Raw genomic sequence first — 25,649 nt, 5'->3', positions numbered from 1 at the left:
CACTCTGCCTCGTCCTGCCCGGTGCCTTGGTTTCTCCAGGTCTTGAGAACATACAAAGTCATTCGTCAGCGGTGTAAAGGATGCCGGAGTTTCTTCAGGTTTGGTGAATATACGTCAATTTTGCTGATCTATCTCATTTGCATATGCTGGCTCATCCTGTGCCACGTAGGCTTTTCCAGCAGTGCCAGACGACCACCAGAGGCATCGTGGCATGGCGGGCATAGTCTTTGGGTTCTTCCGCGGTTTGATGCTTCATCATCCTCTGGTAATGTCTTCTCGCCCGCGTCTTGCAGGCCGGTACAGAGGTCCAGAGGTCCAGAGACAGCTCACAAGGCCGCCTACACCACAGCTTTCATCGTCCCCTAAAGGTCAACTTTCGTCCCCCAAGAGACCCCCCGTGCCCCGACGTTGCCCCATGCCCATCAGCTGCTGACGCGCCATCACAACGAGTCACACGGCCTGCGTGTCCTTCACCTAGCTCAACCGTCGTCTACGCCGCAGTCAGATTCAGGGGTATAACTCTGAATGTACAGAACCGAAAAGTCTAAAATGCGTGCGTGCGTGCGTGCGTTCCCAGAGTCTCATCTAGACCCTCTTGCCCTGCTTCAACAGGTCGCCCACCTTTGGCGGCAGCACCAGCGCGCTCCTGTCGTTCCGCCTGTAAAAGTCCACCACCGCCAGCGCCGTCTTCTCCGGCAGGTCCTCGTGGATGAAGTGGCCCGCTTCAGGGAAGACCTGCAAAGCGTATTTACCTGGTCCATGTCAGCTTAGCCGATAGCAACGAGTCAACGGGACGAACGCACCCTGCATCTGGCCGATGGTCAGCTCCGTGTCCAGCCTGTCCGTCCCCGCCAACAGCAACAGCTTCCCGCCGCGTGCCTCGAGGAACTTCTTGCTCAGACCCACGAACCAGCCCTCCCAGAACGGCTGCGTCGCCGCGAGGTCCGTCCGCCACCGCCACGGCCGCGTCGGGTCGGCGCGGTCATCGAACACCAGCAGTGCCGGCACGGACGTGCGCGCCGAGACGGAGTTGCGGATCGTGCGCGAGCGGATGTGCCAGTCGATGCCCGACTGCAGGCTCACGAAGCCGCTCGGCCGCGTCGAGAGGTACGTCAGCATGCTCTGCAGGGCGTCCATGGCGGAGCCCTCGACGACGTCGAGCACGCCGTAGCCCAGCAGCGCGGCGCCGAGGCGGCCCGTCTTGGCGAGGTCCGTGACGACGGCGCCGCCGAGGGAGTGCCCGATCAGCACGACGGGCGGGAGCTCCTTCCAGCCCATGCGGGCCTTGGTCAGCTGGATGACGTTGAACAAGTCCGCGGTCAGGATGTCGAGCTTGAGGTCCAGGCCGGTGCCGTCGGTGACGGAGGTGGAACCGTGGCCCCGGGCGTCGGGGGAAAGGATGCCGGCATTGGGGAGGCGTTTCCGGATTTCGGACGAGAGGGCGGCGAAGGAGAGGCCCGAGGAGCCGGCGCCGTGGTGCATGACGAACAGCGGCCCCTTGTCCACGGGCGAGTTGAGGTAGGCATGGTACGTGACGGTGGCCTCGGCCCCGGCCTCGCCGTCCCCGGGCTGCTTCAGGAAGAGCTCGCGCTCAAAGTACGTCGTCCAGGGGATCTGCTCCAGCGTGCGGCCCCGCGACACACTAGAAGCCGAATCAGCGGTGCCGAACCTCTCCCTCGCAGCAGCAGCGGCGCCCCTCGGAGATGACTGTGGAAAAGAATTCTTACCCTTGTGGCCGAGCGAACAGGTTCTGGCTGGGCGACGGGATGACGGTGCCCGTGGAGGAGGCGGACGAGGCAGACGAGGCCGAGGAGGAGTCGCCGTCGTCGGGGTGGTCCGGCAGCTCGGGGACCTGGTCGTGCTCTGGTTCCTCGTCGAGGTCGTTGAGAGGCTCCGGCAGGGGGTGCATGGGGTCGAGTTTCCTCTTCGCCCAGGCCTTTTGTAACTCACTCATGTTGGGGGTTAAGCTGCCAAGGAGCGCTTAGTCCATGCGATAAGGCGGCCGAGGTGCTTGTTTTGTGGCCGTGTGGTTGGAGAGTCTGAGCAAGTGACCGGGGCGGGCCTGCACCGTCAAAGGAATTCTGTTGTCTTGGAGTCGTGTGAGCCTGAGCTCGGCAGCCGACGGAGGATATCGCAGAGCAGAACCGGTGCCGGCGGGGAGTTGGCAGGTGATGGGTTGAGTTGACCGCGATGTGAGACCGAGATTGGAGCGCCGTTTGGTGTGTGGATGACGTTCAGTGGGGTGATGAGGGGCAGCGACGCCGTTGGCACTGTACGCAGCCACTGCAACTGGCGGCATGTCACTGTGCGAAGACGTCCATGGAAATCTCCGTTATTTACTGTGCACTTGGACATTCGAAAAGAGCAAGCCCCTGGAACGGAGCCCCGGCGTCAACCAGGGACGCAGACATAGAAATCGTCCATCTACGTCGTAACAACACGTCTTGGAAAGCTGTCTCTGTAGAGTTCAAATGTTCATGGCGAGAGCAGTTTTGCCTCCATCACGAGGTTTCTGAAATGATCTGCAACGTGAGGCCAGGTCAGGTTGGGACAATGCGAACATAGTGTGCAACGTTGGACATGAGGCTCAGGGCGAAACAACAACGACAATGAGACTGCTGCTACTAATGACCACCTGGTTAGATGAGGAGTCCAGGACAAGTCTGCTCTGTGCTGAACGACCTAAACAACGCAGCATGCAACCATGTCCAGACATGCCTCTCCCTCATACAGCGCAAGTCCATCGACTCGACATCCAGCAACCTCCATCGCAATCAAACACATCAAGCCATCTCCTCCAGCTAAGCTCTCATGCTCGGCAGGCGTGTGGGCCAGACCCAACGATGAACACAGGCATCTTCGCCAGGCTCACCTGCAAAGCAAATCTCAAATCTCGCCCGCCTGTTGATCCCCAACCCCCGAGAGACGCGTCAACGCAAGTCATGATGGGCCACCATGCCTAGCCAAGCCGGCAAGAAAAGGGCCAAGACACGCGCGCGCGGGTCCGTCCCCTCCCTCCCCCCTTGGCCGACGATCTCTCAGGTACCTACCGCGACGATCATCACCGTTGCAGAACAAGGCCATCTTCAGTATTAATTTTGGGCTGTCCATTCATTGTAGCTAATGTATATATCCTGATCGAAGCCCACCGCGAGAAAGAAAAGCGGCGGGGGTAGGTTTGGCCGGGGAGGAGGAATAAAAAAAAAAGGTATCTAAAACACCCTCCTCCCATTTTTCGCTGCCATGGCAATAAACCCCTAGAAAAACCTTGCGGTCAAAAGTACTAAACAGAATTGTCCATTTTGGTTATGGTAGACTCTTCTTGTAGTGTACATGGAGAGCGACTGCACTGTCCTTCCCACCCTCCCCTGTTCGAAAGAAAGATACATAGGAGAGTTTAAAAAAACACTACAGCCGTCGACATCATGACCATGCGCAGAGGTATGTTGGTATGGAGAAATGAGAGACTAGGCAAGGAAATTTGGTTGATAATATAAATAAAAAATAAGGAAAAGAGATATAAAGTGGCTCTTTCTGGATATGGCCTTGGTATCGGATACATATCCATTGGGTTCATACATTCCACACTTTTGGGGTAGGGTTTTCTATGTTCATTGTTCATTCAGAAGGGCCGGCAACGCGCCAGCTGGTGGCAGCGGTCCCCCTTTCTTTCCCGTTCAGCACACCGTTTAGTGATACACTCCGCGGTAGCCACCGCCTCCTCCGTATCCGCCTTGGTAGCCGGGCCCGCCGCCGACGTTGGGCAGCGTGGGGTTCCTGTCAGCGATGGGTGCCGCGCCGAGAACAAGGTTGTCCCTGCTCTCGTTAGGGTTGTTGTAAGGCGTGTTGGGCGTCAGGGGGTGGTACGGGGCGTGGCCGGCAGCGCCGAGGTAGGCGTCGGGCGACTCGGGGCGGCCGCCCTTCTTCTCGGGGACGCTGCTCATGGAGAAGGTGGTGCCGTGCTCGGGGTCCTTGCGGTCCATGAGGAGGGAGTTGCGGGCGTCGAGCGGCGTGAGGGTGTCCATGTCACGCTGCATCTTCTCTGTAGGGGGGTTAGCAATGTGCTTTTGATGATGGTGTGCGTGGTCAGACTTACCCATCTCCTTTCTGCGCTTGCGGTGGGGGTTCTCCTTGATGCAGGCGTTGACGGCGTTCCAGATGATGAGGAGAGCCAGGACGCCGGTGAGGGCCGACTGGACGGCGATGAGAACGACACCGGTGACGGTCTGGGTGGTCTGGGCGATGCCAAACTCCTCGACGAAGACGAGGATGCAGGCGACGGACAGGACACGGACGACCTGGATGGCGATGTTGATGACGTTGCCCGACTTGCGCTCAAAGGGGCGGGCCCAGAGCAGGAGGATGAGCATCAGGCCCTCGACGATGAGCTGCGCGGAGGTCTGCGCCATGCCGTGGCCGTCGCCAGCGGCGAGGATGGTGCCCTTGGCGAACGCGTAGATGATGACGGGGACAAAGATCCACCAGTAGCTCTTCTTGTAGGACTCGTAGAAGAGGGAGTACTTCATCCAGTTGGACTTGTCGTTGTACAGGCCGCTGACGTCACCCTCGGCGTTCTTCAGCTTGCGAGCAGTGCTCCAGATCTTGTAGGAGAAGAAGGCGAGGATGGCCGTGAAGATGCCCAGACTGACACCGGCCAACGCCTTGGCCGCCCACGAGTCGCCGTTGGTGAACTGGAAGATGCAGTACAGGACCCAGATGCCGTATAGCAGGAGAATGAGCTGGGTGATGGTGCGGGCGATGGATCCCCAGTAGTGCTCGCGGAAACCGGCCAGGCCCTTGGGGAAGCTGCCGAAGAGGGCCCAGAACTCGAGGATGACCTTGACGAGGAGAATGCCGACGATGATGGCGGCGATGATGATGGCGACGATGAGGAGGACGGTCATGAAGGTGTTGGACTTGGGGACACTGAGGGTGTTGACAAAGGCAGTGATGCCCTGGACCTTCTGCTTGATGGTGCTGACGGGGTCGTCGCCGGCGTCGCCGCTGGTCGTTCCGTTGACGCTCGTCTCAATGTCTCTGGCGAGGAGGGCAAAGGTCTCCATGGCGCGCTTGGCCTTGAAGAGGGTGCTGTTGCCGTCAATGGTGGAGCCGTCGCTGAGGACGAGGGTGCTGTTCTTGAGGACTTCGATGCTGTCCTTGGTGAGGTCACCACCGGTGGCTCCGCGGAAGTTGTCAATCGCGATCTGCATGTCGGTCCAGGGGATGATGCCGGTGGAGAAGCCAAAGTTCTTGGTGAAGCTGCGGTAGACGGGAGGGTAGTTGACGGATAGCATGCCGTTCATGGCCATGCCCTGGAACCAGCCAGCAACCTCGGTGAAACTGGGGCTCATCGTGCCGGCGCCGCCGTGGCCGCTGAGGGCGGCGCTCGTTCCGGCAAAGGCTCCGCTGACGGCAGAGACACCGCCGGCGACGAGGGCGAGGGCGGCAACGCCGGCGGCGACGTAGGAAACGGCGGCAACGCTGGCGGTCTTGCCGTTGGTGACCTGGGACGTGATGCAGGCAACCTGAGTTGAGGAGTCGAGCGTGTTGAGCTGCAGCTTGGCCTGGGCAGCAATGTCGGGGACCTGGAAGGCGATAGCCGGGACCATGCTGGCGTACTCATCGGGGATCTTCTGGGTTCCACGGGCAGCGAAGGATCCGGCGGGAACTGTGGCATGTCAGTTTACGCGTTCCTGAGGATCACCCAAAAACCAGTACATACCAGGGCAAAGCTGCTCGACGTAGGTGCCGGCATCGCACGGGTTGAAGCTGTTGGAGTAGATGGCGGTTCCGTAGGCGGTAACATCCAACACAGCGGTTACGTTCTGGCTCTTGGCGCTCGTTCCTGCTACGTCGAAAGTGACGGTCTTGTCGTCGTTGTTGTACTGAATGTCAATCTTCTGTACGGTGATGGCGGAGTCGTTGCCGCAGGTGGTGAAGCTGCTGGTCTTGAGGATCGAGTCGGCGAGGGTGCTGGTGGCGAAGGTGGCGGCCACGGCCAACAGCCTCCTCGGGCCCCAACTCGGCGCGGATCGCGTCATTTTGTGATTTTGAGTAAATAAAAAGGGGTTTTCGGTAAACGTTCGTGGTTCGTCGTCGTTTGTTTCTGTTTCGGGAATCGATGATTCTTCCCCAAGCCGCAGATGGGTATATCCAAAAAGAGTCTATGCGTTCTGAGCCTTTACAAGCTTCTTTCTTTCCCAAGTTACTCCCAACAATGAGTCTTTGCCGTCCCTGTCCACGAATTTGATACGCTTTGATACAGAACTGAGTGAGAGATGGAAGCCGTGTGTTGTCGTCGGGTCCTCTGGTGTCGAAGCTGGGTGAGTGCTATCGAAGTCGTCGTCGTCGCGTCGGTGGGTGGGTATATGGGCGAGTTGTGAGACCAAAGGAAACCAGGTTGTAGAGTACGAGAGATGATTGGAAAGAAGGTTGTAAGAGGTAACCGAGAAGCAAGCACAGCTCTACAGAAAAGGACGAGAGAGAGAAAAGTAAGGCGGCCGAGGATCAACCTGGAAAGAAGGGAAAATCGGGCGGGCAGCGGAGTGCCTTTGCAGGGCCCTTGTCGTGTTGCTGTTGCGAGCCTGAAAGAGGCCTCGTGCTCGTCGTCGAGAGAGCTGGATCGACGGGACAAGATCGAGAACCTATGTTTGGTGAGGCGATGATGGAGTTGTTAAGCGGCGTGTTTGTGTGTTGAGAGAGAGTGTGTGTGTCTGCCGGATACAGCCAGAGAGAAGGAGAGACAGTGGCTGGGCGAGAAAAGAGGCTAAAGTCCACGGGCGGGTATATGAAACGAGCGAAAGGTGACGATGCTGAGAAAGGCACGCCGGTCAGGAGGTGGTGGTGGAGAGTGTGGTGTGGAAGGAGAGAGAGGAGGGAGGGAGGATGGATGGGTGGTTCAGATGCAAGAGGGACGAGAAGGACGGAGAGGGAAAAGGACGAACACGAACTGGGCAGAAGGGGAAGCGATTGGCGATCGATGGTTGGCGGGAGACGGGGACCCAAGCCTGGAAGCGACCTCAGCGTCGTCTGTTCTCATCCACAGGCCCATGTTGAAATGGGACATGGTGGACATGGACCCTGGACTGGACTGGACCAGAAGTCCTCTCTCTCTCTCTCCCTCTCTCTCTCTCGCTGTGTCTGCGAAGCACTCGCTCAGCAGCAGCAGCAGTAGCAGAGACAGACAGACGCAAAGCAAAGGCAGGTCGTCGTGTTCGTCCACACCCCCGTCCATACCCTGGCCGCCTCCACTAGGCGCAAGTTCGATTGGAGCCTCGTCCCTGACATGTTCCTTGCTCACGGAGTCCTCTCAGCCAGCCGAAGGCCTGCAAAGGTGTCGCTGCCCCTGTCGGGCCTCATATGGCCAGTAATAACCCAAGGATTGGGACGGCCCACGCGCGACCCGGCGCTGACGAACTGGGTCTGTCGTCTTCCCAAGGTTGGGCTTTCAGGTACCGTGGGCAGTCATCTCCCGCTGTGCTGTGCAGTCTGGAGAGAGTCTTCTCAGCCTCAACTGCCATGGCCGGGCATGGTGCGGCGTGCTTGTCGCCCGCCGTCCCGTCTGATGGCGCGCCTTCGTGTTGTTAGCTTGGTCGGTCGAGCGAGTCCTGCGCGCAGTTGGGACGAAGCTACTGCAGGGAAGAGGGAGGAATACAGTAGCGTATCAGACGGACCGACGGGCGTGGTGTGCCTTACCGCACAGTACAGGCAAACGGCACAAGCAACGAGCCCCTGGATGGCATCTGTCTAGACTTGTGGTGGTGTCGTGTGTTCGGCCAGTCTGGACTGGTCCGTCGCCGCTGCGAGTCCTTGCTGGTGAAGAAACAAGAGATTGGGGGGGGGCCGGGATTGCAGCAGGGAACAAATTGCTTCCAGCAGGCAGCGGGCGGAAGTACCTCTGCACCATGCGCGTGCTGCATGAGTACCTGGCAATCCAATCTGCTCACTACAACCTGCCACCAAATTACCACCGTTTGGTGTCCGGCATCCAACGACGGATAGCAGGCATCGACCACCACTGGGCACTGAACGATGGAACTTGATACACAGAGAGAGAAAAACTGCGTGGCAGTCCATTCTTTCTTGTGGAGCCGAGACACAATTCTCGTCCGCCGAACATGATTCACAAACGAACCGCTGCCCAACCTCCGGTGTCTCTCTTCCCTCGGGCGCTTGACCAGTCGCCCAGCGGCATGTGCTGTCCGCACGCAGTAATAGACGCTGCAAAATCCAGTAGGTGTGAACAATCAGGGGCCTGGAAGAAACAGCACCGTTCACAACTCTCACTCGCCCCCCCCCCCCCCCCGAGCTGCAACTTGCAAGCGCCCCTGCATCAGTCAGGGGTCTCGGAGGGGGCTTGGCCAGGAGATCGACAGGGGAGTGCTTTTTTCCCTTCTTCTTTTTTCGCGCCTTTCCTTTCCTACCGTAGTGGGTGGTGGGTGGCTAAACCGGTCTCGAATGCCTCGACGGGGCTTTTTTGATTGGGCTCATTGGCTGACGCCGTTCCATCTCTCTCACGCAAGTACTTGAACGTTTTCTCTTAGCGACGAGCAAACGGCAGAGCGTCTCGCGTGGGCAGAGAACATGAACATGAACAATTGAACGAAGGGCCCCGCGGGCAGGCGAGGGCGGGGGTAAAGCGGCCGGCGCCACGCCCAGAGCAGGGAATCCCGAACCAGACCGGTCCCGGACCCCGGTCCTGTCTGAAACTGCGCCATCATCAATCATCACGGAGAAGGAGGAGCAGGAACAGCAAATTCTTCGCTGAGGAGACGAAAAGACGCCATCCATCATCAATCGACGACGACGACGAATGCCAGCGCGAGGTCGAACATGTTTCTCGCTTCGTAGGCTTTCGGCGGGGGCTTGAAGAAATTCACCACCGAGACTACGGGAAATTTTCCCGCTCGATTGTCTTGGTCTTGACTCTGTCTCTCCCTCAACCAGACGCCAGAACCACTGTTTCCCCTCGAACGGGTCGATTATTGATTGATAGCTGGCTCGCTGGTTGATACCCTGGAAAATTGCCTGCTATTAAAAATAACCCAGCCCTCCACGTCACAATCCAGGTCGCCTCTATCCATCGTCGCTACCACGACTTGCATGCAACCGCACGGCTGGCATTACCAGCATAAGTCGTCAATACCACCCTCTCCATCGTCTTAACAGCAAACTTTCCAATATCCGGCGCCGTCAATGTCAACGTCAACGGCCCCAACTGCCGCGCGTGTCCCACAGAGATAAGGCAAGGTGATCCCACCCACTCGACCGTCTCATTGTCCATGCTCTCCCTCTCTCTTCGCAGCACGTCCAACAATGAAGCATCGTCGGGAATTACACTGCTACCGTAATTTGTACCTACATTGCCGCCGTCCCATCTCCCGTTCGTTCCCTCTCTCCCGCCCGTGCCCCCCGGGTTGCGCCTTGTTGCTGCTCGCCATGCCATGCCGTCCTGTCAGTGGCGCAAACCGGGTCGTGTGAAGAAGAAAAAAGTGACGCGCCACGTCCGTTCGAGCGCTGCCGTGCGTTCTGCCCGTCAAACCTGCGTGAACCCTTCGTCTCGACGGTCTAGTACGGACGGTTCGACGCACAGCACGAGCATACCGCCGCCGCGGCCGCCTCAAGCATGCGCCACCTCCCTTCCGGCTCGGATGCGCCAGCAGATGCGCCTTTACGCAACGACTCACGCCTCAGATGCCCCCAGCTCAGACGTGCCAATCTTGTCAATCCCGTCCGATCTCTCGTCGACTTGAACCCTTTTTTTAGCGTAAAAGCTGAGCTGAGCCACTCCTCGTCTTTCCCCTCAAAACCTAGAAATGCAATCCGGTCTTTCGTCACCGCCCATCCAAAACAAGTCTGTTTCTTCCCCTTCGCCCTCGGTTCCCCGTCCCTGGGACTGGGACTGGGACTGGGACTGGGACTCTCTGCCCATCACGAAACCCTCAACCCCCGTACTCAGCAGCAAGAGGCTCCCCTCCCTTCCCCAGCCCGCCGTCACCGTCTCGCCAGTCGGCAACGTCCTGCGTGCTTCACGGTTGCCATCCCGATGAATGTGTCTGTCTCAGTGTTTGTCCGTCATGCCACTGTCACCCTACCAAAGGGCGATCACCAGAAACAAAACGCCAGAAACCTTGGTTCAACGCCGTGTGCTTCAACCCCTAGGTAACCTCTCGAGTATGCAGAGTGCTTCTCACTGCTGCGTAGTCAGAAAACCAGAGACTTTACCGTATCTACAGTTATCCCACGGGGAAACACAAAACTGTAAAACAAACATCCGTCACTGGCTGCCTCCCCATCCAAACATGCATCATGCCTCCATTGCCATCCCCGTGCTCCGACCCCTCGGGACACGCTACTCACCTCACGGTATCAAATGACGGCGCAGAGCACATTAACAAGATCTTCAATATACCTCCCATTCGTCATAACCCCCCCTCCCGCATTCTATACCTGCTGCGCCAGAAACGCGGCCCAACAATGCCCTGATCTTCCGCCTTTCTTTTCCCTCGCCAATCTGTAAAAAAGGCCTTGTCCCGAGAGTCTTCCGTTGCTTCTCCTAGGAATGTTCACGCCCCCTCGGTCCTAGTGCCTAACCGGCCGGGCCGAGCTGCAAGGCAAGACACAATGTCTCACCTCGCAGCTCAACCCAAGAAGAGAGAGACATCACATCACACATCACAACTCTGCACCGTCGAAAGCCCTCCTCGTCGTCACAAAATCCATGCCCATGAACCGCCCATGCCTTCCCCATCAAGAAATCCAGACCGACGCCCTCTAACAAGGACCTCCCACCAACCACCTCTCTACCTCACGCACGCTTCCATGCACGATACCGACAATCAGGCACCAGATCCAGAATAACCTCCGTCCCCCGTCTCCGTCCGTCTCCTCCCATCTCCTTCCCGCAACAGAGATATGCAACAGCCCCCCGCCATCTTCCGTCTTGCGTGCACAAGACAGCATCGGGGATCATCCACCTGTGCCCGCCGCCCGCCAGCCCGCCGTCCGTCCCGTCATTAACCACTTATCCACAACCCACGACGCGCTGGCAGCTGCTCAGGAACAGCGAGCAGTGAACCGGGGCGGGTGGAGAGGCATTGCGCCTCGTATGAAGCGGGTCCTCGCAATCCCCATCCCACCATCCCTTCTCCATCATTTGCGAATTGCAACACGCTTTTTTTGCTTTTGGTCTTGCGTCTTCTTGCCTTGGTAATCTGTGGTCCCTCCACCCAAAAACCTGGTTCGTTCTCTGCCATCCGTCCAACGGCCTGCGTCCGTCTCGATAACTCCTCGGGGATCCGGCTCGCTTCGGCAGCTGGGCGCAAATCACCCACCCTCGCCAGATCGATTCTCGTCCATTCGTCGGCCCTTCTGGAAAATTGGACTGACGGGTGCTAAAAATGCTTCTCTGGTGGACCCAAGGGAGGAGGTCGGTCCCATCTCACGCAACATGTCACATCGCGTGCGTGCACTGCCATCAGATAACAACAGGTAGGCTTGCTTTGCGTAGTGTGTGTGGTTTGTCTATTCGGGCTTTTTACATTGTCAAAGAGAAAGAATGATAATTTCCCGCCCACTCGAATCAGTCCGCTGTCTATGTTCCTCGGCGGCCTCATCTTGTCACCACCTGCCCAACATCGGCCAGTGCCCGAACAACGTAGCAGACCACTCGAGTCCTGGCCAACAACAGCACTCGCTGCTGGTAGATAAAACACGTCATATCCGTTTTGCTATTTCACTCGTGGACGCCTCGCCACTCCCATCTTGTGTCGGCCGTGATAAATATTTCGTCAAAATTTCATAAAAAGAATTCACTCTTCCAAACACCAAGCTTGCCTGAGCAGCTCTGTAGTCGACATAACAATACACAAGGTAAGAGGGGTATCCAAAATACGCGCCAATCTGAAGACGGGATATGCTCTCGACAAATCACACCTCACTGGGGAGGATAGAAACCACCGCCGCCTTGGAGGGGCGAGTGTGAGTACGGTGAAATCGACCCCTGAGAGCCGTACTGGTTCTTGTTGATGCTGTTCTGTCCCATGAGCCCATCATAGGTCATCTGGGAGCTCATTTGCGAGGGCTGCTGTAGTCCCAAGGCATTCTGATCCAGGGAGGGGAAGGGCTCAGTCTCCGGTGCCATTGACCCAAACGGCTGTGCGCCCATGAAGGTACCAGAGATGCCCATGTTGTTAGCGTTCTGATATTGCTGGTTGAACCCGCGGTTGACGGGTTGGTTGACCCCCAGCATGTTGTGGCCGCCCATCGACTGGCCATTGTTCGTGTACTGTGTGCCATACATGTAGTCAAAAGAGTTGCCCGCGTTGCCCGTCGCATAGCCAAACTGATCGATGGACTGGAACCCGCTGTTTGGCATCATGTTTTGCTGGTACGGGATCATGAAGCCCTGCGGCTGAGACGGCTCGGTCTTGACGGCCGAGGTGGCGCTCAAGGGATCTGGGAAGATGGTCCTCGGGGGCGGGTCTTGCACGGGGCTGATGATCGTGTCCGGCTCCAGCTCCTTGGCCGCGACAAGCCGGAGGACGGGCAGGCTGATGTGCTCCATGTGCTTGGCCAGGTGAACCGTGAGCTTCTTCCACGACGGGAACTGCTTCCCGCAGAACCGGCACGCCTCCTCCTGGGGCTTCTTGGTCGTTTCATGGCGACACTGCTCCACCTTCTGCCACGTCGGGTCCATGCCACCGGCCCGCTTGATGGCCGCCTTTGTCTTGTTCTTGGGCTCGGTGAACTTGTGTTCACGGACGAGATGCTGCAAAAAGTTATCGCGGCGGTAGCATGTATGGCGGCAGTCCTCGACGTCGCAGGTCCACCATTCTAGGTGGCGGTGCCCCTCGTTCTCGTGGCGCACCCAGTCGGCCTTGCGCTTGAAGATCTTTGGGTCTCTGCATCTGTCCCAGGTGCAGGTGAATGGCTGCACGTCTTCGTGGACGTGCTTGGTCCAGTCAGACGGCTTCTTTGGTTTCTTCAGCGCAAAGCACAGTTGACATTCGAACTCGGCCGGCAGAGACTGGGTGGGCGGCATGGGAATGTCCTGGGGAAAGCTGTCTTTGGTAATGGCACCCTCGATGGGTGTCGAATCCCCGTCTCCGGAGTCAAGCCCGGTCGACAACGGGTCGAGCTCGCGGAGGTCACCCCGCTGGTCGAGAAGGACGGGGCGACCGCCTCGAGCCTGGCAGAGATTGCCGCTCGTGCAGGCTGCCCCGATGCCGAGGTGCCTGACCTTGGCGTTGAGGAGCGTCTTGTACCGAACAACCTGCTGGTGGGCGATTCGATCGACGAGGAAGTTGTGGTTGTCGGCAAGGTCCGGATTCAGACTCAGAATGTGCTGCTGAAATCCTGCAAAGTTTGGCGTGATGCTGTCAATCAGCTTGCCAGACTCGGAGTTGCCCTCGCCCTCCTCAAAATCATCGTCGTCGTCGTCGTCATCATCCAGGTCGGGGTTGGTGGATGAAGTCTTTGCGAGGTTAGCCACCGGCGGACCGCCTGTCTTCCTCCACATGCCCACGAGGTTGGAGTGTGTCTCGCCACTGCCATTGCTTCCCTTGGGCAGGTCGGACTTGCTCCTTGGTCGTCGCAGCGTATTCCTGACCTGCAGTCCGCCAAAGGGGCTCTTGGGCGACGTGATGGGCGTGGCACTGATCGAGCCGGTCCGGGCATGGGTCGTCCCGATGGAGGCCACGGTGCCGCCCATGGAGATCAGGGCGGTGTTGATGCTCGGTGTCGGCGCCTTCTTGGTGCCCCAGCTGCCGGTGCGGCCTGGCATGAGGCTAGGCAAGCTCTCCCGTTTCTCGGGGGGCGACGCCTCAGCCCTGTCGGGCTCGTCCTCGTGGATGCTCCTCGACCGTTTGAATGTGGCACTCGGCCGGCGAACAATGCCGCGCAGCTCTTTCAGGATGCTCGGTCTCCGGCCGCCCTCGCCCCTGCTGATGGACAACTTCTTCAATAAGCTGCCACTCGTGACATTCTCGGTGTCCACGTCGTGGAGACTGGGCAGTGAGTTTCGGCGGCGGGTGCCCCACGTGGCCGCCTTAGAGACGATGGACTCATTGTCCATGCACATCCTGTTGAAGCGGGCGATTGCAGCTTGTGACGACTCGGGTTGATACCTATCTGTGCTGGGTCCGCTGATCTGTTGGATTGTCGGCGCGTCACCCCAGACTCTGTTTTGGCGCATTATGTGCAAGTCTGTGGCTGTCATCTCGCCGCCTCCACCGGTAAAGTAGGTCTGTCCCGACTGCTGGCGATTCTCGGTCTGATCACCGAGGTCAATGGGCCTGTTCAGACGTTCATCCTCGGCCACGTCTTTGGGACTGGCCTGCACGGTCTCCTGAGGCGGAGGCGGAGCGACGGACTTGTTGAGCCACTGGTCGACCTCCTGGTTCTTTTCATTAATCTGGCGGCCCCTCACCATCTCATTGACGCTGTCGACCTCGATTGACGGCCTGTTGTCGGGATCCAGGCCCCGGCGGCTGAGAGATGAGCGCCGCGATGGCGCATGCTCCTGCGAAGAAATCAGGTCCCCCGCAGAGCTGATGCCGCCGCCGCGCGCCGTCGACGAGTTCTCGTCGTCCGGGGTGAAGGTGCGCTCGATCGACTGCACAGGCTCGGCGTCGTCCTTGCCCCACATGGAGACGGTGACTCGCGGGCTCTGGGCGGCGGCCATGGCCGGGGACGGCACGGCCCCGTCCTCGCTGGAACGGCCGCTGCCGCTGGGATCGGGCGTCGGCTGGAGGGTGGGATTAGGCTGCTGCACCGCGTAGGGGGCGAAAGACTGCGCCTGGAAAGGTCTCTGGAGCTCCTGAGGTGAGATGGAGGTCGGGAGGCGGTCGGGCACGGACTTGGCAATCGTCCTGCGGTCGCTCCCCGGGGACGTGGTGTGGAGCGAAGCAGTCTGTTCGGGGGTGAAGGGATACGAGTTGGCCTCCAGGGTTCCGTTGCGCTTCCGGGCCTCACTGAAGCTCTGGGCGATGGCGTTCTGGCCGAAACTGTCGGTCCTGCTCTCTGGGCCAAGGAACGAGGGCGTGCCGGGCTCTGTCGCGTTGAAGTCGACGCCGAAAAAGGGGTCGAGGGAGTCATCCATGTCACTGGTGTAGTCGCTGTGGTACTGGCTGTAGGTTGAGATGGACTCGGCCGGGGTGTCGTTGTAGTTGGGCGACACGGAGCTGCTCTGGAGTTGCGATGCAGGCGAGAGATGATTCGGGTCAAACGAGGAGGTGGCAGTCAATCGGCGCTGATTGCCTCCTGTCGGCGGGGAGGGGTTGCGGGGTTCGTTCGCCTGCTCGTCGTGGAACGAGGCTGGAACGGCGTAGGTCGAAGTCATGGTGACTGATGATTGAGCCGGGCGCGCGCAAGAGCGGACGGCGGTGGATGGAGAGTATCTAGGTCTTGTTTACAGCGTTGGCCAGTCTTGGGAATTGGTCAAGTGACTGGAGACCAAGGCTGAGGCAGGTTTGCTCTCGATGCTTGGGGAATACTATGTCATGTTCTTGCGTAGAGTAGAAGCTGTAGGAGCAACACGACACACGGCAGGTCGAAGCGAGTGTTGGCAAGCACAGTGAGGCAGCGTCTTGCGGGCCTCGTCAAATGGTGTAGCCAACTTTGAGGCAAATAAATGTGCGTTAATCCGACAAAATCAAGGCTGCGCTGGAGAAAGATGTTGTTTCTGGGAGAGAAACGTCTGGCCCTCGGCAGGCTGGGGGAGAAAGCCACAAGAAATGTGTTCCGTGGTGGAGGGGCGGCAGTAGGGTGGTCCAGAGAGAGGTGGGTTGGCGGCGTCTTTTGACCAGCGCTTATTCTGCTGGCTGATGTCTTTTGCGCGCGCCGCCGCACCAAGAACCGGGGACAAGCAGCAAGGGTCGGAATGGGCCTAACGATCAGCAGTGCCAACAGCGTGTGCTGGTGCGACCGTAATTGCGGCTTCTGGCGATGCGCTCACGCTCTTCTGATGTTGGTGGTCGCAAAAAGGGAGATGTCCAGAATGGAGACTGGTGGACCGGAGGATGGTGGTTTTGGCGGGGGTTCGAACGTCCAGCAGGGAGCGCGGAGCGGGATGACGGGAGTGGGATATGCGACTGATTATCCGCGATCTGTATGTTTAAAGAGGCTCGAAATCCAGTGTCCGGGGCGCGGTAGAGGCTGGACGAGACTCGATGATTTCATGCAGAGACTGGAAGAGACTGGAAAACGAGGCGAGGCGCGTGGGAGAGAGCCTAAGGTCGTGGCATCGGACTGATTGTGGCAGAGTCGACAAGCCTTGGGGACAGACAGATCTGAAGGGGGGGAGAGGGTGGTGGGAGAGTGAGAGAGAGGAAGATGCCCAACTGATGGACGATGGGACGAAAGGGACGAGTGCTGTGTGGTTGGAAGGTTGGGGGTGGGACGCGGGACTTGGGAGGAACCTGCCCGAGGTACGGGTGCGCAGGTAGCTGATCCAAGGGAGCGGAAGCCAAGTGAGGTGTGGCTAAAGTATCTACCTAAAGCAAGTAGGTTGGTAAAGTTAAGGTCGACGGCTTATTTTGTGTGCTGCATAGAACAGCACAGCACGTCAAGCGTACCTCTGCTGCAGGCCACACCAACGTCACCAGTATGGCTATAGCAAGTATCTACCTGAGTTACCTTGCCGTTGGACAACAGAGACATGGAGATGGACGGCAAGGGGCCTGTCTAGGGCTGCTGTCCAGTCTGCCTAGTCTAGTGCCATCACCTGCTTGTCTCTGGGTTGTCTTGTCTCTCTGGCCGTCCTGCTGTCTGTGTTCAGATTCAGCTAGCTACTGCATACCTTGGGACTGCGTAGGAGAGCTCCCATCCCATCCCATCCCACATCGAGTTGTCTCGGTCGGATTTCGTGTCGAGTGTGGGCGGCAACATCCTGGTCGGGATGCGCAGCCCACCGAGGCGGTAATGCGCCGCCACAACGCCGCCCTCTGCTCGACGAGATGCGGTTACAGTTGAAGAGGGGACAGCAGGCCGTAGTCAGGTCCAGTCCAGGTCCAGGTCCCATAAGGTTCCTGGCTTGATCGGGCTGTCTACACCATCTACAGCCATCGTCGTGGACGACCAGTCGAGGGTTCAGACCAGTCGTTCAGCCGAAACCTCAACCGCCGCGAGGAGGCATGTGCTTTCTCACAGGAAGCAAATGCTAAAAGAGCAGAGTTGAGAGACATCTGACGGAAAGCATCTGATAGCCAGTGGCCAGCTGGAGCATCTCACACTAGAAAGGACCATACGTCGACACTGAGGGGTTCCTCTGGCTGCCTTGCTGCAAGGCATCCGTCCAGTGGCGTAAGGTAATCCTACACTACAGCGTACAGTGGCCCCGTACCTTATTTGGCGCTGCTGCGTGTTTCTTCGCTGGACCCCCGAAAAGCTTCCCCCCTCTTTCCCGTCTACATAGTACGTCCTCTCGCTTTCCCTTACCCTTCGCATTTTAGTCCAAGTCTTGTTCGTTCCGCGGGACCTCTCGCAGCACGACGCCCCGCACAGTGGGTCCCCTAAATCAAGGGACCGCTGTGAGTGGAGGACGCAGCCACTATGTACCTAGCAAGTAGCAGCAGCCACAGGCACACTTGGCCGTAGGGCGGAATGGGGGCCGGGCGGGCTCAGATTGGAAGGAACCTCCGCCGCCCACCGCTTCCTCGCTGTGAACCGAGGTATCCGACTACCTAACCTCCATGGATGTCACGCCCAGCTGCACTTCTTCCACTTTTCCTTCGACGAGCGAGGCGTTCTCTGATGCACCCGCTGGGCTTTCTCCCCAGCCCCAGGGCAGATAGACACAGACACGCCCTTGGTCACCCACGCAGCACGTTACAGAAAGCAGCCACTGCCGCATCCCTCGACCCTCGAGAGCTTGATGCTTGATGCTTGGTTTGGTGTTTGCTGCGTGCTGCTTAATCTCTCAGGTCGTGCTCCGGTCAGCCTGTGCTCACCGAGAGGCACACTTCCATATCCGGCTGATTCACATTTCGACCCGTCCCTTTCTTCCTTGGACGTCGCAATGTTTGGCCTCGAGAACCTCCTGGCGATCGTCAGTCAGACCTGCAGCCGGTTGATGTCATTGTCCGGCCCCTGCTCCGGGATGGCATCCCCGCGGAGCTGTGGCTGACAGGTGCGGCACGTTGACTGTTGCAGCGCTGGAACCGTTGCTAGCAAAGCGTTTCTTCGCGTCGCTCTCGTGGTCATGTCATCGCTCTCGCATCCACGAAACATGGCAAACGTCGCGCCGCATCGGACGCCAGGGACGGATATCTATCTGTGGGGTCTGGCACCATTAAGCACAGCCGCAAGCTGCGGTGCGGTGATGGCACTCGGGTTATTTTATCGACGTCGGGAACCCTGGGCGACCACTCAAGCAGTTCCTCAACGACAAGGAAGACCGGGCGGTGCACCTCGCCGACCACGGCACAGAACAAGCACCATCGAGGCTGCGCAGCGCCACACCGACCCCGAAGTCCCGATTTGCGGTGTGCCGCTGCGGCACAGGCCCGGCCATCGTGGGCATTGCATTCTGGCAGATGTCGTCAAGATGCACCACTGTCAAACAGGTGCGAGAAGAGGAGAGGAGAGGAAACCATTCGAGATCGCCGATGCAATGAGCCCCGGCGACTGCCAGCTGAGCCAAAGGGTTCCTGTTGGCACCAGTGGACAGAGACATTCACCTGCCCTGATTGCGTCACATTGCTCGAGGTTGAAAGCCAAATGGGCGACCTGATCGTCTTCTTGACGAATTACCTCTCGCCGACCGGACCGGTGCACTACCCGCGGATGCATTTAGCAGTACTCAGCCGGCAGCGCCAATGATGCGCTGCGGCGTTGGATTGCCAAGATCTTTGCATCTGTCAGAGTCCACCAGAGACCCTCGAGCTGAGTGAGCCATGCGATGCAGGCCTGGGGCGGGAGCAAGACAGATAGCACTTGCGACAGCAGACAAATGCACGACGCCATGCCATGCCATGCCATGCACGCAATGGCAGAGACTCTGCGATGAATGCTTCTAGTACTCCCTGCTGCTCCACATGAGCATCGGCCATTGGCTGCCGCCACGGCTATTGCCTTATCTAATCAGCCGCACCTGATGCATCCCCGACACCATCGGCGAGCCAAGCAGCGGCCGAGATCACCTGCCAGGAAACTCTAAACCCGCCGTCCGTTCGTGATCGTCGACTCTGGGGATGTTCATACCTGCCTTCCCTCGTCGCAGGCTTCACCTTTTTGAAGACGATCTCTGTGTGTCGGATTGATCGGATTGCAAAAACACTTGATTGCCTTTTGAACCTCTCATCCAACTCAACATGTTCCAGGTTCGTATCATTCGGAATCCAGTCAAGTGGTGACCATTCGCCTTCGATGCTTACACGCCGCAGCCAAACCCTCAAGACCATCTTCATCTGCGCCTTCACAGGGCACGGTCGGTCATCTTGACCGCCGAAGAGTAAGCCTCCGTCATTACCGTCTGCCAGCATCTGTCTAACCATCCCCAGACTCGTCGAGATCCGCGCCGCCCAGCGGACCTTTGAGGGCGCCTACATGCGCACCGCCCTCTCGCAGTTCTCCTTCGCCCTCATCATCCTCAAGATCTTCACGTCCGAGTTCTACGCCATCGGCGCCCTCTTCGCCGTCTACGGCGCCGCCGTCATGCTCGTCGCAATCTACCGCCGCCACGAGGGCAACCGCCAGTTCTTCACCTCCCCCAAGGAGGACGCCGACGGCTCCGTCTCCGTCGTCCGCAAGTTCCGCACCTCGGGCAACAGCGTCGCCCTGCTCACCGTGCTCAGTCTGGCGGCGTACGTGACGCTGTTGGTCCTCACGTGGCAGCTGGTGCAGTGACCTAGTTTTGGTATGGGATGGGAGAGCATAGGGATTGCACAGGCAGTGCGGAGGACGTTGGACGGAGTCGGTGCTCGTCACCATGGAGACTAGGACGGGGCCTCATCGAGTTGAGATGGCAGGACCCGGGACAACTAAGCACGGCAACGACACGGCGGCAGTTTGTGTCTCGAAACGCCAGACCCCGACGACCGAGCCAACGCTTTCGGGATCCTGACCAGGTTGAAAGCCGCGACGACAGCTGGGCCACCGAGAGGGTTCCCAAGGAGGCAGCTGAAAAAAGTCGCCTGCTATCTGCTACGTTGCCGTCTCCAAGTTATCGCCACGCAGCATCTTGGTGCATCGCGTACGATCATTCCAGGGCATCTGTGTTTGAAATATCAAACGCTATTCACATACGGGCCAAGGCAATGACACTGGGCTGACGAAGAGTTCATGCCGGACATCGCGGGCCTTGATATAGTACACGACCACTTCAGGGTGCCATGGAGGACGCCGAGTCATATATGTTACTTTCAGCGGTATATCAACACAAGGAGCCATCCATCGCAGAAAGCACTACACTAGAGAAGATGGTCTATTCATAGAGAAATAAATGAACTACCTAAACATGTCTGGGGGAAGTGATGTGGGTTTTTGAAGGGCTCATCAATCAGAAGCGTCAAATCTACATAATCGTAAAGGGGGTGTGACGGAGAATGGGAGGGAAGAATAAACGAGTGCGGGGGCAATGGTGTGAAAGAGAGAATACGAATCGAAGAAGACGAAGAAAAAAGCAAAAAGAATGAAGAATCGAACATGAAGCCGTCGTCAGAACCCTCCGGAATGCGTGTGTACCCCCCAAATGCAGCTCCCCCTTTTTTTAAACGTTTCCTACCAGTTCTTCCTTCCATCCAACTGCACCTCATCCTAACGATCGCGCTGAGTATGTAGTCGCTGGTGGTCATCGTCGAGGCCAGGAGGTGGAGTTTGACGGCTATGCGCCGTCGTGGGAAGCGGCGCTCCGTCCATGAACCGGGTTTCCGGCACCATCCTCCCTTGCGGCCCCACCCACTCCGCCTCCGCGCCTGTGTTCATACACCCAAAATCGACGTCCCTTGCTCGTATGTCTTTGACTTCCGACAGAAAAAGCGCATCGGCCCAAAGCGTAGACGTGCCAAACTGTCCAGCGAGACCGCAGAAAGTCATGGTTAGCAACGGCAGCAACAGCAACGGCAGGCCGCGTCCCATCCTCTGCGTATAAGCTGTTTGTAATCGAGCCGACCAGAAGCAGACGTGATGATTCTCTGGTTCGCGCCGTCGATTGCTCCGAGGATCCATCACCTGGCGTCTCGTGTGACCCCCGTGTTGCAGGCCTCGTCAAGCTTGGGCCTCTGAACCAGACAAAATGCACTTCCTCCTTCAGGGGTTGTGTCGCAAGGCCGCGTCGTTTCTCAAAATCCCCCCAATACCCTTCGTTCAAAAGCGTCCTCGCCTTGCTGAGTTTGGTTAAAAGCTCCTCAGTCCCTTTTTTTTTTTTTTTTTTTTTTTAATCTCTCCTCTCTCCTTTTCCTCCCAATGAAAGGATCGAAGTCGCTCAAATGCTGCTTCCGTTACTGCGCCGGGCTGCATGACGCCGCTTTGAAAGCGGTTGCGGGTATCTTTTGAATTTCAAAAATGGTCCGTTAAATGCAAATTCTGTTAAAAAAGTTCCTGTTTTCCTCCGCTTCTGTCGTTATATAGCTGACTTGTAAAGTCTAGTAATCGTTTCGTAGTCTTCGGGGAGGGCGAGAACTGGCTTCGTCGACAAGACCTTGTCTTCACGTCAGAGCTTACTGCTCGCGGCTGTCGTCATAGCTCCATTCGTATCCTCCCTCGCTCGACTTGGTGTAGGTATACGGCTGCTCCCAAGATCCGTAACCCGCGGGTGGCACTGCGCCGGCGGACAGAGACGCGCCTTGCGGGTCAAAACCGGCCACGGAAGTGGCAAGCGGGGTTGAGTACATGTCCATCGACATGGTCGATGATTTCCTTCCAAAGGAGCGGCCTTGAGGCATGCCGGCGAACTGGTTCGGCATTTGGGCTTGGCCGGGGAACGGCACCGAGCCGGCTGGTACAAAAGAGGCCCAGTTCATCTCGTCGCGAATGTTAGGATCGGTGTTGATGGCTGCCCCCCAACCGGCAGGGCCAGGCCCTTGAGGAGTGTACGGCGAAAAGGACGGCGTGATTGGAGACTCCTGTGGGTACGATGTCCACGTCTCGTTCAGGTCAGAAGGCTTTGCAGCGCCGGAAGTCGCGTCATGCGGCATCCAATTTGCCATTTGCTGACCCTGAAAGTCAAACGAACGAGAGGACGAGGACGCGCCAGAGGGTACTATTACGCTGTTAGCAACTCCTCGGCTTTCAATTAAGCGCGTCAGCTTACCCCCTTCGACGCCCGCCGGTCTCATTGCCGGCGGGGCCATGTTTGCTGGAGGCATCGCCACGTGCTGGTACTGCTGGTATTGGGACATGTCCGGCGACTGGCCAGGAGCCATAGCCGGGGACGAAGACGCAGACGTGACCTTGGGCCCTGTCGAAGCTCGGGATGGCGCCTTTGGCCGCGCCTCTGTCGACTGCGGTGCCGGTGGCTGGTCTACGGGATAGAAGCTGCACTCCTTCTTCAGTCTGATGCAGTTGATACATCTACCCAGGGTGTCGGAAGGCGAGGGGATGCAACGGATCTTCCGTCGACGACAGTGCCCTTGTCGAGCATCGTCAGCGTGTTTCCCCGGGTCTGCCACCGTCCGGCGAGGACCGGAACGGCCATAGGCAAGCACTTACCACAAGCTACCGAGGTTCGATGGTAACCTAGCTTGTTTCTCTTCTTGTCGTTCGCCAACGCAGCCTGGCTTGGGTCGGGGATGTTGGCCTGCCGCGGTCTGACATTAGGCTTAGTCCTCGAACGTTTCAACTTCAGACTCGCCTGTGGGAAGGATTCCTCGCGCTCCTTGATTGATTGATCGTGGGATCTCGGGACCATCATCGGAGGACCCGGAGCCGGCGCGCTGTAGCCGGGCGCGTACCCGGGGTGAGACATGTCCACCTCGGGAGTGTTGGGTAGGGGAGGATACTGGTAGGACATGATGGAGACCATCTGCCGCCCACGTCCAATGATGCCACGAAGCTGATGGTCCTTTAGCAATGTCGAAGTCAGGGTCCGCGGGGTTGCTGTGACATATGGTGATGATGCAACTTCGGACGACGTTAGAGACAGAAGAGCCAGGACGGAATCCCGAAGAGCAGAGATGCAGTCTCCTCCTTTGACGATGTCGGCAGTGATTGTGACTTGCAACAGACGATCAAGACGACGTTGTTATGGTAACCCCTGAGAGTACAAAGTGACAGGCGAGATGTCTGTTCCCTCCACAACAAGGGATTGATGGGGAAGCATCAACAAATGGACGTCGGAAAAGGGAAACCAAGCTTCGCGGCCGGCAAGCGCCTCCTCGTGCAATAACGCGGGCGCAGGGCCAATGCGGACACGGGACGGGGGCAAGAAGCGAAGATGGCAACGGGCCAATCGAGATGAGTGAAAGGGTCGAGCCTGGCTGCGAGTGCGGCACTGGCAGGATGGAGTACCAAAGTTGGAAGTTTTTCTGTGAGGTGACCGGCGTCAAAATTGGGTCGGCTCCCCAACTTATTTCTCTTGCCGTGGGCTGATTGCAACCCAAGCTCAGAAAGCGAAAGAAGGGGCCCCAGAAGGAGGGCGAGGTCTGCCAGGGTATCTCGACGTTTACTGCAGACAGATGCAGCAGATGCGGCAGTTGTGTGTGTGTGTATTCGAGTCGTTGGGCTCGAAGTCTTATACACGAGGCGGTCGTGTACGTGGTGGGAGCAGGGCGAGGTGGTCGAGCAAGGGGCCCGGAAGATGCCAGCTGCGAGGTAAAAGGTACAATGAGATTTTTTTGATACAACCCTAAGAACGTGTTCGGTCCGGTATACGGCGTCGAGAAGTTGACTGACATCAACCACAAAAAGAGAAAAGAGCGAGAGCACCAGGGCAAAGATATGCGAGGCGAATCCCAAGCAGGGGAGAAGAATGATGAAAAGGCACGTACCCGTTCTTGCTGCTGATCCTGGCCAACAACTGATTTATTTTTTTGCCTCTCGGAACATGGAACCTGTCTGGACCACCAAGGTACCGACCGACGTTACTTGGGCATCCAAGTTTTTGGGTGCGTAATCGGCGTGGTGACGAGAGATGTACCTGATCTATCGGGCTGGCCGTCAACGCCAGAGGTGTCAGGGATCTCTCTCGCGTGTTCTTGATGTGGTAGTCAACAAATACCTTCCGAGTCCGATGATCATGGGCCCGGCCCTGGACTCTCAAATCACCCCTGCCACCCAGACTTCAACTCTTTCTGGACCTCTAAAGCCTGAACGGTCTTGGTCAGGATTCTGTTCACCTCAACGCTGGAAGAAGAAAAATGAGAGACTCCGGCCGGCGGAGCCCGGAGGCTAGTATGACGGGGACTAGGATGACGGAAGAGGGTGAAAAGCCCAGGAGCCTCAATGAGACGATAGACAATAGGGCTACTGCAGAAGGGCTGAGTAGTGACGGCAATTCCCATACCTTGGCTCCCAGCTGCATCCAGGGAGTGCCTAACTAACAGCACGCAGCTCGAGGAGTTGTGTTCGAAGCCGAATGGACCGCGGCAGACGGCTGTATCCTTCCAGCGCCACCAGATGGCAGTCTCAGCTTATTAGTCGAATGTGTCCGCGCTAAGCAACGGCGTACTGATTGAACGATGGCCTGGCCGCTTGTTGACAACTGGGCGTGGGGGCTGGGCAGCTGTGTCTCAGAAAACAGACAGAAGTCGTTTTATTCGCTCAACCTTTTACCGCTTCTCTCTCGTTGTGTCGGATCGTTGGCGTTGCGACGTAAGGAGGTAAAGCTCAATTCGACGATATGACGTGTATAAACCCTAGCCGGGTCAAGCTGAAGTAGTACACGCACCTTGGGTTGCTGCTTCGTGCTGAGCTGGGATGGCAGTTGTTGGGGAGAGAGTCTCGTTTATAGGAAGAATCGCATAGATTTCAAGAGGTGGCGAGGGGCTCGTAGCAGTCCGTCGGTCATTGGAGGATGCCGAAGTGAGATTTTCAAAGGGGTGGTAGAGGTTGCAAGGCTCGTCGAAGGCGACCGGATATGATTCCTGAGAACCAGTACCAGACTAACCTGCTGCTGCTGCTACAGTCCACGTAGGAATCGAATGTTGCCCGGCTTGGTCTTGCGCCCCGAAATGTGAGAGAGACGAAGAGAGCAGAGAAGTGAGGTCTCAGCCAGAGTAGTCGACCCAAAAGACAGCACGGCAACGAGTGACAAGGGGAAGAAGAGGAGGGAGGTGGGGGAAGGAGGGGAGAGAGAAGCAATCAGACGAAAGTGAAAGAGACTGCTGCTACTGCAGGTACCAGATCTTGTTGTGGTGATCCTGGGAATGAGGTAAAAGAGGAAAGGCAAATCCGGATAGACGACTTTCTCGGTCCCCCGCAAAGAGCCTGAAACCGCATGCTGAGAAGCGCTCGCTCGGAACAGCGTGCGGTCTTCTCTCCCAGGCCTTCTCTGGCGACCCCTTCCGCTCCGGATTTTCTGTCTGGGCAATACGTCGACCTGATAAGCGCCAGGTATGACGGAAGGGTTGGGACCAGAACCCATTCTTCGATCGTTCTTGAGCCCCTTGCACGATCCGTCGTCTGTGTTGCACATCAGGAAGCACGCACGCCTCCCAAGGCGAGCCAGCCGGTGAACCCAACCCTAGGCAAGGTAGGCATTCCCAGGTAGGCAC

The 25,649-nt window shown here is 57.9% G+C and overlaps 5 protein-coding genes across 5 annotated transcripts; 1 reads left to right on the top strand and 4 right to left on the bottom strand.

Annotated features, from left to right (window-relative positions):
• Nucleotides 1–585: 585 nt before the first annotated feature.
• PPE1 (Protein phosphatase methylesterase 1) lies at nucleotides 586–1,954 on the bottom strand (the record flags this gene model as incomplete). Its single annotated transcript, XM_037316326.1, has 3 exons — nucleotides 586–752; nucleotides 804–1,642; nucleotides 1,728–1,954. The coding sequence occupies 3 exons, from the start codon at nucleotides 1,952–1,954 to the stop codon at nucleotides 586–588; spliced, it is 1,233 nt and encodes a 410-aa protein (XP_037186002.1).
• Nucleotides 1,955–3,689: 1,735 nt separating this feature from the next.
• CGCA056_v001064 (Flavin carrier protein 2) lies at nucleotides 3,690–6,041 on the bottom strand (the record flags this gene model as incomplete). The annotated part of the gene is made up of 3 exons (XM_037316325.1): nucleotides 3,690–4,042; nucleotides 4,097–5,668; nucleotides 5,723–6,041. 3 exons carry the CDS (start codon nucleotides 6,039–6,041, stop codon nucleotides 3,690–3,692), a joined length of 2,244 nt encoding a protein of 747 aa, XP_037186001.1.
• Nucleotides 6,042–11,935: 5,894 nt separating this feature from the next.
• CGCA056_v001063 (uncharacterized protein) lies at nucleotides 11,936–15,340 on the bottom strand (the record flags this gene model as incomplete). Its single annotated transcript, XM_037316324.1, has 1 exon — nucleotides 11,936–15,340. The coding sequence occupies one exon, from the start codon at nucleotides 15,338–15,340 to the stop codon at nucleotides 11,936–11,938; it is 3,405 nt and encodes a 1,134-aa protein (XP_037186004.1).
• Nucleotides 15,341–19,310: 3,970 nt separating this feature from the next.
• On the top strand, nucleotides 19,311–19,845 carry CGCA056_v001062 (uncharacterized protein; the record flags this gene model as incomplete). The annotated part of the gene is made up of 3 exons (XM_037316323.1): nucleotides 19,311–19,319; nucleotides 19,383–19,450; nucleotides 19,500–19,845. The coding sequence occupies 3 exons, from the start codon at nucleotides 19,311–19,313 to the stop codon at nucleotides 19,843–19,845; spliced, it is 423 nt and encodes a 140-aa protein (XP_037186003.1).
• Nucleotides 19,846–21,656: 1,811 nt separating this feature from the next.
• Nucleotides 21,657–22,948, bottom strand: CGCA056_v001061 (uncharacterized protein; the record flags this gene model as incomplete). The annotated part of the gene is made up of 3 exons (XM_037316322.1): nucleotides 21,657–22,198; nucleotides 22,250–22,567; nucleotides 22,648–22,948. 3 exons carry the CDS (start codon nucleotides 22,946–22,948, stop codon nucleotides 21,657–21,659), a joined length of 1,161 nt encoding a protein of 386 aa, XP_037186006.1.
• Nucleotides 22,949–25,649: the final 2,701 nt, after the last annotated feature.

This window comes from Colletotrichum aenigma (genome assembly GCF_013390185.1).
Source record: "Colletotrichum aenigma strain Cg56 chromosome Unknown KSG_Cg56_contig01, whole genome shotgun sequence".
Taxonomy (NCBI): Eukaryota; Fungi; Ascomycota; class Sordariomycetes; order Glomerellales; family Glomerellaceae; genus Colletotrichum; species Colletotrichum aenigma.
Note: the sequence above shows the minus strand (reverse complement) of the source record. Positions and strands in the feature narration are given on the sequence as shown.